This window comes from Psammomys obesus, unplaced genomic scaffold (genome assembly GCF_907164565.1).
Source record: "Psammomys obesus unplaced genomic scaffold, mPsaObe1.curated_primary_1811, whole genome shotgun sequence".
Taxonomy (NCBI): Eukaryota; Metazoa; Chordata; class Mammalia; order Rodentia; family Muridae; genus Psammomys; species Psammomys obesus.
In genome coordinates, this window is record NW_026586550.1 from 9849796 (window position 1) to 9862928 (window position 13133).

Here is a 13133-nt window from a genome sequence, read left to right on the forward strand (position 1 = left end):
GGAAGGAAGGAAGGAAGGAAGGAAGGAAGGAAGGAAGGAAGGAAGGAAGGAAGGAACCAAAATTTTCTACTTCACAGACGGAAGATTAACTAGTTTCTCAATAAAGACATTACTAACATTTGGAATAGGCCATCTCTCCTTATGTATTATCCTTAATACTGCATGAAACTTCACATCCCTGGAACTACTAAGAACATGTTACAGTGATGTAGCAAACATGCTATGAACAACATCATACCAAGCTGAGAATCCCTGTCCTATATGTGTGAACTAAATGCTAATGAAACAAGAAGTTACTTTGTTCTGGGAAAAAATAAAACAAAAAACACAATTATAGCTGGAGGTTTCAATACTTCTTTCATCTATATTCAACAGAAAAAGTACAGAAAGTAGGTAAAAATATAAAAAGACTTAAACAATAGAATCAAACCATTTCAGTTAATTATTGATGGAACAATCCACAAAACAGTAGCAGAATACATGTTCCTTTCAATTTTCACAGACCACTTCCCAAAACACACTCCCCAAAACATATAGTGGGCTTTAAAGCAAATCTTAACATTAACCTGGTAGCGTCTATTCTCTGACTACAAAGGATTAGACTAGAAACTAATAAAAGAGCAGTAACTAGAAAGGCTCCTAAGCATTTGGAAATCAGACAACACACTTCTATATATGCCAATGACCAAAGTCACCTCAGGGAATATATATTAAACTCAACAAAAATATGAAAATACATAACATTAAAATACTTAACCATACATAAGCTTTAAACCAAGAATCTAGAAAACTAAAATGAAGGATCTGAGGTGTGGGCTCAGTGAGAAAGCACTTGCCTTATATGACTGTAGCCTGAGCCTCATCTCTTCAACTACCACAAAACAACTGGGGGAGGGGTGTACAAAATGGCTCAGTGAGTAAAGGGAGTGGCTACAAGGGCTGGTGACCCGAGTCTGAGCCCCAGAGCCACACAGTGGAGAGCGAACAACCCACAGGTTGTTCTCGGACTTCCACACGCAAGCACCCACACAATAAATATAAAACAAATAAATGTCAATAAAATAAAGAAGAAAATAGACAGATCAAACCCAATACACTAAAAAAATGAAAATCAGTTAACAGTTAAATGAGTCTAAGAAAAAAAATTCAATAAAGCCAAAACTAGATTCATAGAAAAGATGGGACTGGCAAACCTCCAACAACATTATGAATGTAAGAAGAGGAGCTCAAGAGATGGCTCAGAGGATATAGTTTGGTTCCACAACAGGGGCTCACAACTGTCTCAACTCCAGCCCCAGGCATCAAACACCCTCTTCTGGCCTCCTCAGGCACTGCACAGACATACATGGTGCACAGACATACATGCAGGCAAACACTTATAGACATAAAATTTGTAAAGGAAAAGACATGAATCACTATATTGATGATTACAGAGGCGCCATGACTACGGAGTCTAACACAGAGACCTTAGGAATAATGTAATATATACCAGTCCAACAGTAATTCAAACAAAATGGACATATTCAGTGGCAGACACAAATTACTAAAGTGCATTAAAAAAAATACATAACTTAAATCACCTTGTATCAATTACGGGAATTCTAGTATTCAAGAACTGTGTGATTAGACTCATTGTTTCTCTTGCCGAGGCATTTCTGACTCTTCTAACACAATTCCCTCAACTTTCATCTTCTCAGATAGTCATTATATCTCCATAATCAAATATTCATATAGCTATTAATTTAAAAATACTTTAAACCTTAACCTTTCTAAAAATCCATTTCCCCAGATACAAACTGAAAACACTGGAAGGGTTCTTTTTACTTCCAAACTTTGTTTTGCTCACTTTGTAAGGTTGTTTAAGTCTCAGCTTACCTGTTCACCCCGACTATTCGAGTCCTTCACTGATCTAACCTAGCCTAAAGAAACCTACTGTCATTTACTGTGTCCCTTATACAAAATAGCAAAGCAGTTGCATACATCTTCCCATATACTCTTTAAGCCATCTCTAGATGACTTACAATACCTAATGCAAGTAAGAGAAATAGTTGTTACTCTACATTATTTAGAAAATAAGCAAAGAAAGATATCCCATAAACAGTTTCAATACAGATACAATTTTTAAACTCAAAGATGTCTGATTCTGAAGACATGAAATACACGGACATAGAGCCAAGAGTATTAGCAAGGCACCCACAGCACTAGGGTACCAGGAAATAAAGAGTAATCATCTACCCAGAGAGGCATTTTTATTAACCCACTGATTTCTAGAAAAGTTTTCTCAGTGTCCAATGTTTCTTCTGTAAGACATCTTTCCAGCTAATAAGGTTTATATCACTACCTCACCACCCAGACTGTATTTGAAATACATTACTGTCAAAGTTTAGTCTATCTGACTTTATTAGTGGCCAAACACAGAGCTAGTTAAAACAGTTTTACCTATTTTACAAAGCTCCTCCTACATTGTCATACTTACTTTCATTGGCATAAATGCAAGGAAATCTGTAATGAGATTATGGATTCTGCGAATGTAAAATTCTTCTTGATAGAAGTTTTCAGACAGCACAACAGACTCAGTGAGAAATAGGAAGACGCTATCAGCAATGGCAAGTTCTGCAATTGCTTCATCTGCTTCTGTGAACTCAGCCAAGGCTAGAAAGATTCAGAACATAAAGAAAACTAAGACAGGGCAGTGGTAGTGCACACCTTTAGTCCCAGCACTCAAGAGGCAGAAGCTAGTGGCCCTCTGAGGCCAGCTTGATCTTCATAGCAAGCTGCAGGTCAACCAGGACTACACAGTGAGACCTTGTGTCAAAACAACAACAAAAAAAAAGAAAGAAAGAAAGAAAATGGAAGAACACATGCATGTACACACACAAAATGCATTATTTTAAAAAATTTAATTATACCCCTACTTAAAGTTCAGTAATTTCATGTCAAAAAGTAAAGACGGTAATGAAAAGGAGATGTAAAATGTAGCAGAAAAACAAAATTTGTAAAGGAACATAAAAAATCTAATCAGCTACCTACTGTTCAAAAAAAAAAAAAAAAAAAGACTCCTAACAAAAAATGTTTCTGCAAACCCCTTAGAAAGAACTTAATACTGATGAACAAAATGCTGGAAAATTACATGATTGTTAGGATACTGATATCTGCTGAAACATGGGTTCTGTCTGGGGCGTGAGGGATGAAAAGAACAGAAGTTAAGGCTGGACAGTACTAGAAGCCTTGCCCTAGCATGTGCAAATCAGACTCTGGTTTGAATCAACTACCATTATTAGGACTTGAAAACACTGACATGAGTATAAAATATCAACTTGATTGGATGTGGAATGAGTGTAGACAACTCTTAGCATGTTTTCTGAGGACATTTCCAGAGAGGTTTTCTTGCTGTTTTGATTGGTTTGGTTTCTGAGGCAGGGTCTCAGCTGTGTAGCCCTGGCTAGCCTAGAACTTACTTTAGATATTAAGCTGGTCTTCAACTCAGAGATCTGCCTGTCTCTGCCTCCAGCCACACTTTCCAGAGAGGTTTAGCTGAGGAAAGACTCCCCTTGAATGTGGTAAGTATCATACCATAGGCTAGTGACGTATGCTGAATTTAAAGAGTTAGAAAAAAAAAGCAAACTAGCAGAGAATCACATTATCTCCCTTTTTCATGAATGCAGATTAACACCATCACTTCTTATACTCCTGCCGTGACTGTATTCCCACAAACTATGGGAACCAAAATAAACTCCTCTTCCCTTGAACTGCATCTTATTCAGGAACCAATCAACAGAAGGCACTACCAAATCCTACAGAAGTGACAATCTTTCTATTTCAAATTACAATGAAAGTATAGCTTACATTTGACAAGGCAAATCAATCTAAGCATAATTTCATGAATGTAGACATCAAAAAAGGATGCCCTATATAATAGCACAGGATTAAGTCAATTCCCCTATGTATGCTTGATTGATTCAAATATCTCCTTTCCAACACACAGAATTTTAAAAACTACATTTTCAGTTTGAGCAAAATCAAGAATGAAAATGAGAAAAGATTTAAACAAAATAATTAGTTGATTGTGGCAGAACACATTTAAAAATTGCAGCACTTTGGAGGGAGAGCTACGAGGATCAGAAGTACAAGGGCACCCTTAGCAACACAGGTCAGGGCCAGCCTGGGATACATGAGACCCTGTTTAAACAGAAAGTAGAAACAGAGCTTAGTGGCAGAACTCTCACCTAGCACACATGCAGGAGACTCTAAGATTAATCATCAGTGCCATTAAAAAAAAGGAAATTGGTGTGACTCTGTCTGTTGGGAGTTTTACACTTCCAAACATTTACTCTGAAGGATAAAGAACTCTGTCACCAGGTCCAAGAACTTACGAAGTGTTTCCTGAGAGAGGTGAATTTCAGTACTACTTAACAGTTTTGAGGTGTGTTGCTGCTGTTTTTGAGACAAGTCTCTCTACACAGCCCTGGCTGTCCTGGAACAAGCTTGTAGACCAGGCTGGCCTCAGACTACAGAGATCTGCCTGCCTCCCAAGTGCTGGGATTTAAGTGTTAGCACACACCACACAGAACTTGTATTTTCTCATGCTTATATTTACACGTTCTTTCTTTGATTTAAAATCTGATTTTAAATTTGCCAGGTGCAGTGGCACACGACTGTAATCCCAGCACTCAAGGAGGCAGAAACAGAAGGATCTCTGTGAGTTTGAGGCCAGCCTGGTCTACAAAGCAAGGCCAGGAGGGCCAAGGCTACACAGAGAAACCCTGCCTCAAACAAACAAACCAAACACAAAATAATAATAATAATAATAATCTGATATCAGAAAATAAATAAATTTGGGGCTAGACAGTTGGCTCAGTGGTTAAGAGCCTTGGCTATTCCTCCAAAAAGCCCAGGCTCCATTCCTCTAGGGAATTCTTGGATCTCAGGGAACATCAGACACACATGTGGTTTACAAATACATATGCAGGTAAAATATTCACACATAAAATCAACTAAATTTTTTTTAAAGAAATAAATACTAGTTGCTAGTTGTGGTGTCACAAACCAGTTATCTCAAACTTTCATTTAATCACCTGTTACATCAGGTAGCTGCGATAATCCCCTCAGTGCCAGTGCCCAGGCAAGCCGAACAGTAGCCTGCAGCCCAGGAAGCTTCCAAGGCTGTGAGTCCTGAAGACGAGAGTGAATTGTTGAAATGTACTGTCTCTCTGTCAACAGTGGCAGCTGATGAATCATATCTGCAAACACAAAAACAGACCACTTCACAAAAGAAAGAACAGAAATAAATTCTCACTTCTGAAAGTCAAAAACACTTAGCATTTTCAAAATTATGACTTATTAACATTATTTGGTATCATAAAATCCATATTACTTCTAAGTGTTATATGCATAAAACCAAAAGAACCCTAAATTTTAAACAATTATTTTCATAAACAGCAAATTTTGGAATAAAGAGACATTCACTTTTTTCTACATATAAGAATTCTAAAATATGAACAAATGCTCTATAAAGATAAAATGAATTATCTACTTCACAAAAAAGAGTCAAAAAGGAAATAAAAATTCTGTGTTTTCACATGTTTTAAAATGTGAATGAGGAAGGTCCTCCCCTATCAGTGGACCTGGAGAGGGGCATGGGAGGAGATAAGGGAGAGTGGGTGGCATTGGGAGGGAATGAGGGAAGGGGCTACAGCTTGAATACAAAGTGAATAAACTGTAATTAATATAAAAAATAAACATTTAAATAAACAAAAAAATGTGAAGGAACAAACAAGTAGCTACAGTAAACTTAGGCATGTGTACTCATGAGCCCATCATCCTGTAGGACAGTCATTTCAAATCTCAAAAGAAACTACACAGGAACAAAACCGAGCGTGGTGGTACACAACTTTGATCCCAGCACTCAGGAGGCAGAGGCAGAAAGATCTCTGTGAGTTTGAGGACAGCCTGGTCTATAGAGTGAGTTCCAGGACATCCAAGGCTACACAGAGAAACTCTGTCTCCAGGGAAAACAACAACAACAAAAAAACAAACAAACAAAAAAAACATAGGAAAAACTACTAACCACCAAGGCTATTTTGCTGTTGTTGCAAACTCAGGACTTCATTCATACTAAGCAATCCCTCTGAGTTCTGACCTCAGTCTTACATCATGCATTTAAAATGGTTCAAACATGCCTGAATTACACACAGAAACAGACTAATTTATATTTTGAAAGTTAAAATGCTATCCTTCTTCAATGTTCTCTCACAATTTAAAATTTTATTTTTGAAAATAAATGTTGTGGAGCACATGCCCATAATCCCAGCACTCAGAAGACCAGAGCAAGAAGATCAAGAGTTTGAGGCCAGGGGGCTGAAGAGGTGGCTCAGAGGTTAAGAACACTGGCTGTTCTTCCAAAGGTCCTGAGTTCAATTCCCAGCAACCACATGGTAGCTTATAACCATATAAATGTGATCTGGTACCCTGTTCTGGCCAGCAGGAAAAATACTGTATAAATATTAAATGAATAAATAAATCTTGAAAGAAAAAAGAAGTTTAAGGTCAGACCAGCCCAGCAAGATGGTTCAGTGGGTGATACTGCTTGCTGCCAACCTGGTACTCTAAGTTTCCCTCCTGACCCCACATGATAGAAGATAACTGATCCTGAAAGTTGTCTTCTAATGTGCGCACGCTCTCGATACATGCGCGCGCGCACGCACACAAATAAAAGTAATTAAAGACTAGAAAGATGGCTCAGCTGTTAAAAGCTAGGTTCACAACCAAAAATACAAATGTAATAAAAAAAAATTTTTGAGGCCAACCTGTGTCACACAGTGAGAGTCTAAGAAAAAAGGTTTAAAAGGTATAGATGTAGATGGGCAGTGGTGGTGCACACCTTTAATCCCAGCACTCGAGGAAGCAGAGGCAGGTGGATCTCTGTGAGTTTGAGGCCAGCCTGCTCCACAGAGCAAGTTCCAGGATAGTCAAGGCTATAAAGAGAAACTCTGTCTCAAAAAAATAACAACAAAAACAAACAAAAAAAGATATAAATATAAAATCCAATACCATCTCGTTCCTCTGTGCTTTGTTCTATGAAGCTGGTATCAAAACAGTACAGAAGAGCCATAAGGAGGGCCAGATTTACTGCATCCAGGGAACCATTAGCCTCAACTGTCACTCTTTCCAAATGTCCAATAAGGAGGAGGGTGTCATCTTTTCCTAATGGTGACTGGCAGGCCCAGGCAAAAAGACTTTCCGCCAGAGACTGCCTGCACTCCTTGATGAGGTCAGAAACCTACAAGTAAAAACATAACTGTGACATAAACTATAGCAACATCTAGTAGCAGACAATGCAGACTATCTTCCATAAAGATAACAAAATAAGCTAATCTGAATCCACAGGTGATCCTAAAATGGCTGAAGTGCTGAACAATTTCTAGGGTTTAGTCTCCTTCCTAAGAAACCAGGAGCTGGACATGGCATAAACAGTGGCACAGAAACCGGAACAACTGCAAGCCAAATCCATGAGCAGAGCAGTCTTCACATTTGAAATGCTGCATTTCCATAAGGGTGGTGCTCATGCTTTTAATCCCAGAGTGAATTAAATCCCAGGGTGGATCTTTAGAGGCTAGCCTGCTCTACATAGCAAGTTCCAGTCAACTACTACACAGTGAGACCTTGTCTTAAAAAAAAAAGTTAACAATGATAATGATGACGAAATGCTGTATTTTCATCTGCCTAAATGAAATGACTATTCTAACTGTTATGACTTCTGTTCCGTATTTGACAAAGATACCCATGAATTCATCTTATGGAACCCTTGCCTCTTTGCGGTGTTTCTCGCTGCCCAAACCTCTCTCTCTTTGCAGTTTCTCAAACTCATTATTCACATCAATCTGTGACACCAAAGTAAGAACTTTGTAAGTCAACCCTTGCTCCATCAGTTCATCTGTAAACCGTGTCGTCATGGAAACCAGCTCTGGACTGCAATGAAAAGAAATAAACAAAGCTATAGTAAACAAAAATATGTTTTGACAGAAGCTTATGGCTGCAAACAACCAGGATGAGTTACAGCCTTGTTCTTTTTGCCTTTTCTAATTCACTGGAGTTAAATAAACTTCTAAGTGGCTTTTCACTTGCCAACAAGGCAGGTTTAAACTAACCTATCACTCTGGAAAGAGTAGTGTGGTATATTACTGACCTGAGATCAGTTTACTGATGATACATACACTAAGGGAAAATAGTTATTTACAAATTCAAGTTCAAGAAATCTTACATTAACCCCTTCAGTCCCAAAAAGCAAACAGACCTGAGTTCTAATGTCCACGTCTTCCCTCGTCTAGACTGTATCAGGGTTTTGAGAGAATTTGCGATGCACCGCTTTCCATCCCAGTATAGAAGGACAGCTACCAATCCTCTGGTAAGGCCAGGGAAATGTGGTTGCTGATGCTCTCCTAAAGAAGGAATTGATCATTTAGTAATAAAGCTCAAAGGCATTTGAAATGTATGCCAAAATGTATTCAAACAAGCAGAGTCTCAAAGTTAAGGGCCCCCGAGAGTGTCTACTCCCTGCATCATTCCCAGCATTGAAGACTCACAGGTCTACCACCATATGCCAGGATGAAATCCAGCCAGGCGATGGTGGCTCACATCTTTAATCTCTACAAGTGAGTTTCAAGACATTCAGGGCTACACAGAGAAACCTAGTCTCGAAAACAAAACAAAACAAAAACAGAAACAAGAAACCCATCATTTTCCATACTCGATTTCACTTTCCCCTCTGATCTCCTATGCTGTGCCCCCTTTATCTCCATTCCTATGAACTCCTGAAAATGTTTGCAAGTTTCCTCCTTTCTCGGTCTCTCTCTTCTAATCCGCACTGCTTCCTATCAAAACCATTCCCACGTCTTTCTTAAACCACCGACTGTGTTTCTTTACATCAAGTAAGGCTTCATTCACCTTCATTTTACAGTGGTCTTCCCACTATACAGAGTCTGGATCGTGGTAGCTATAGAGGACATGTTTGTTAAATCAAAGATGGGCACGTGGCGCAGTGGTGCAGTGCTTGCCTCGCAAGCACAGAGCCCTGGTTCTATTTCCAGCACTGCCAGGATAAAAGCTCCATGTTCTGAATTAAATGTAAAACTCAAGCGTGTTCAGTTAGCACCCTCTCACACAAGAGAAAAACTACCTTCCTCATCTTCAATCACTGATTGTCTTTGATCAAGCAGGATTTTAGTAGTTATGTGATATATTTTGAAAGACCCCAGCCTCACCCTAAGTTAAACATAGCTATGAAAAACTCTGTAGGCTAGGTGGGGAACTGGAAAATTACTGAGAAACCTAGCTGTGTCACCCACTTGGGATATCTGCGGTTAGGCTGCCCCTGTCATACTAAAAACAGTTTGTGTTAATCCCCCTCATAGATATCTGTGAGACTGTTTCAGTTAAGATAGAGAAAAACAAAATAACAGGTGGCGGGCCACGTCAAGGGGTCATCATAACCCCCTTGACCACCCAGTTCCTGGAATCTTGGTGCCCCTGCCAAACTTTGACGCAAATCGTGGTCTCATATAAATGTACCAATCAGCCCCCTGTAACCATGCTTCTCGCTTCTGTACCAGTGCTTCTGCTCTAAAACCCTATAAAAACCCCAGCTTCCCATCTAGGGGGCGCGCAAAGTCCTCCCGAGTGACCTTGCTGCCCTGGGTACCTTGCTGCCCTGGGTACCCGTGTATCAAAATAAAAGCCTCTTGCTGTTTGCATCCGAATGGACTCGTTGTTCCTTGGGAGGGGGTCTCTCTGACGGAAGATACCCTCCGAGGATCTTTCAATTTAAAGAAACTAAACTACTGTTCAACTAAGATTCTGTATTTTCTTCACGACTCCTTCGCGATCATTAACGAACTACTTATTTTATGGAAATACTGATTCTTGTGTAGCAGCCACAATTTAACTTCTGGGTTATCTGGAGTTACATGTTTGTTCTAATCTTCCAGTAATAACTTACTACTGCAATGAAAATAAAATCTGAACATCTGCATTTTCCTCCCATCTCCCCTTATCCACCATGCTAGTCTCAAAAGTCTTTTTTCCCTTAAACATGCCTGAAAGATATGCTACTTGTGCCCTCTATTAGCCTTCCCCAGGAAGTCTGTGTGCTGGCATCTATACATGACTCAGGTCTCAGTCAAATGTCCTCACCTTGGAGTGGGCTTGCCTAAACCCACTAATCAAAACTACCTTAATCACCCTGATGTCGCTCTGCCCTGCTGTCCAGTTAATTTTCTTCCTAGTATTAGTTCTTATTAAAATTATCTTATTTTTCACCTAGTCATTCATCATCTAAATAGCCCACTCCAGAAGACACTCCAAAAGAGCCTTCCCACCTGCTGCACAGCAATACTTGCCTTGAGCTATGTAATTCTAGAGGCAACTTCATCTTTACTAGCAACTTACTATGTCAAGGCTTCATCAACAACTGGGACACTAAGCTTGCCCTTTAACACAAGATAAATTAAATATTTTGAATCGTTCTGTCAAATAAAAGACATCTTCAAAAACAATCTGTTATGGGCCTAGACAGATGGCTCAGCAGTTAAAAGCAGTTCCCAGAACCCACAAAGTGGCTCACAACCACCAGTTACTCTAGTTCCGGGTATCCACTGCCCTCTCTTCTGATCTTCCTTACCTCCTGAAAAAGTATGGTGCATATACATACACTCAGGCATACACATATGCATCATATAAGTAAACAAGCATTTTAAACCCTAAGTTAGGGGTTCACACCTTCTTGATTCTGTAGTATGTACCACAGTTTCAGCTAAATGTCAACTTACCAGCAAGGAGAAGCTCAACAGCTGACAATTCCCCAATATCAAAAAGGTCACTGATGATAAAAGCTTCTTTAATGAGCTCCTCAGGGAGAAGTCTGGTTCCTTGTTGCCCCTGGATGGCAACACCCTCTGTACTGGCTTTCTGAACCTTCTCATGCTGTTGAACATTTTTTGGCTAGAATGATAAAATTATAATCAAGTAATGAAAATAGCCTATGGGAGGCAAAGTCCGACAAGCGCTCCTAGCAGCTCCTAGCAGAAGTCTATTGATGCTAATACAGCCTGGCTTGCCATGGCAGCCCACGCCTCTAATCCTAACAGGTGGAGGCCAGGCAATGTACAGTCAAGGTCAGCCTGCATGAAAACAAAAGCAATGCAGCTTGGTAGCATGACAAACTGAAATGTCTCTTATCTGGTAATCTAGAACTGGAGGGTATGAGGCAACACTTTGCACCACCTTCAACTTTTTAATCCAATACTACCTTCTCAAAACTTTCGGCCAAACTCTACAAAACCCAGAGAAAACACAAGCAATACTATTCTGTTTTCACATATCTAAGTGATTGTCCCAGTTATATACCAATAATTCAAATGGACAAATGAACTCTACAAGCAATAGTATTACTTTATAGAGTGAATCATAGATTAATAACACAATTTTATGTCCTACAAAATTCTTTGTGTGTGTGGCAGGGTGTAGCCTCAAACAGACACACATTAAGCAATTGCTCTAGCACTATGCTACCTCATTTAACACCCTAAAGACTCTTTGATTTAAATATTTAACACACAGAAGTACTGATAGATAAAAAATTTGTCAAAGTCTAGATCCTGATGAACTCCCTGGATCATTTAGTCCAACTCTCTACTAGACAGAAATGGCACCCAGGTAAGCTAGGTAACCTGTCTGAGATCACACAACCCTCTAGTGTGAAAGCCAAGACAGGAGATTCAGCTCAGCTAGTTCCCAGCTCTAAGCCAGAGCTCCTTTTACTAAGGAAAATCACAAGAAAGAGCAAGCCCACATCCCAGGATGTTCAAGGCCAACCTGAGCAAGTTGGTAAGACTTTTCCAAAAAGACTTTAAAAAGCAAAACACCAAACTAGTGAGATAGCTCAGTGCATTAAGGCACTTGTTGCTAACACCCAAGTTCAATGTCTGGAACCCACACAGTGAAAAGAAAACAGAAGCAAACTCCAAAAGCTGTCCTTTGACCTCATGCACTGTGCATGTCATATGCAATAAACATTTTAAAAATGAAAACAATAGTCATTTCTAGTAACAAAATACTAGAAGTCTTAGATGTTCAATACTAATACATTTAAAAAGAAAAAACAAAAACCTATAAGACAGATATGACTGCTCATGTCTATAATCCCAGAACTCCAGACGTTGACACAGGAAGATAAAAGCCAACCTGAGCTACATAGAGTTCTAGGCCAGCCTTAGATACAGAGACATGAGTAAGTCAGTACTGCAAAAACAAACAAACAAAACAAGACTAAAAAGCAAAAAATTGTTCAAGGGCAAGAAAAGGTGTTTCCAAACTCAATTCCCTCCACTGTAGTCCCTTCCTACTTGAGAAGGTTTCAAGATATAGTGCGCAAGAAATAATTTGTTCAGCTAACACATACTACACTACAGAGACTTAAAATGCAGAAGTGTATCTGGAAATAAGTAATCAATGAAGGTTATGTATGCTATTCATTATAGGCCAGAAATTATAAGGCAACTAGCATTTGTGGGATATATGGCATTTCCTAAATCATCTTCAAATACATTTACTGCTTAGCTGGAGACAAATTTAGTAAGTTCTATGAAAAATAAAAAGATAATAAATTGCTTGAAGAGGGGCATTTTTAAAAAGCTTGAATACTAGTGCAGTTCTAGCCATGTGTTTACACACTTAAGAGTTTTCTTGTCCTTTCGTCTTTAAAAGACAAACAAAGCAGGTCTGAGACATGGTGCAGCAAATAAGTCTCCCACAACCCTGCATGAGAGCCTGAGTTCCAGCCCTGGGTCCCACACAGTGGACAGAGAGAAGACTCAACTCACTCCTGAAGGTTGTTGTCTTAACTTCACATATATCCCCATGATAGATAGCTAGATAGACAGATAGACAGATAGACAGATAGCTAGATAGACAGATAGCTAGATAGACAGATAGACAGATAGACAGATAGACAGATAGACAGATAGACAGACAGACAGACAGATAGACAGATAGATAGATAGATAGATAGATAGATAGATAGATAGATAGATAGATAGATGGATAGATGGATAGATGGATAGATGGATAGATGGATAGAT

General features: G+C 39.2%; 1 protein-coding gene across 2 annotated transcripts in view; it reads right to left on the reverse strand.

Annotated features, from left to right (window-relative positions):
- The window catches only part of Nup205 (nucleoporin 205), a 68711-nt gene that overhangs the window by 48245 nt on the left and 7333 nt on the right, over positions 1–13133 (reverse strand). For both annotated transcript variants that reach the window (XM_055602110.1, XM_055602109.1), the window contains exons 3-8: positions 10824–10995; positions 8294–8438; positions 7809–7968; positions 7051–7279; positions 5076–5240; positions 2477–2652 (exon numbers count right to left, since the gene is read on the reverse strand). In XM_055602110.1, the coding sequence (XP_055458085.1) occupies positions 2477–2652; positions 5076–5240; positions 7051–7279; positions 7809–7968; positions 8294–8438; positions 10824–10995 (1047 nt within the window). The remainder of the gene's footprint in view (positions 1–2476; positions 2653–5075; positions 5241–7050; positions 7280–7808; positions 7969–8293; positions 8439–10823; positions 10996–13133) is intronic.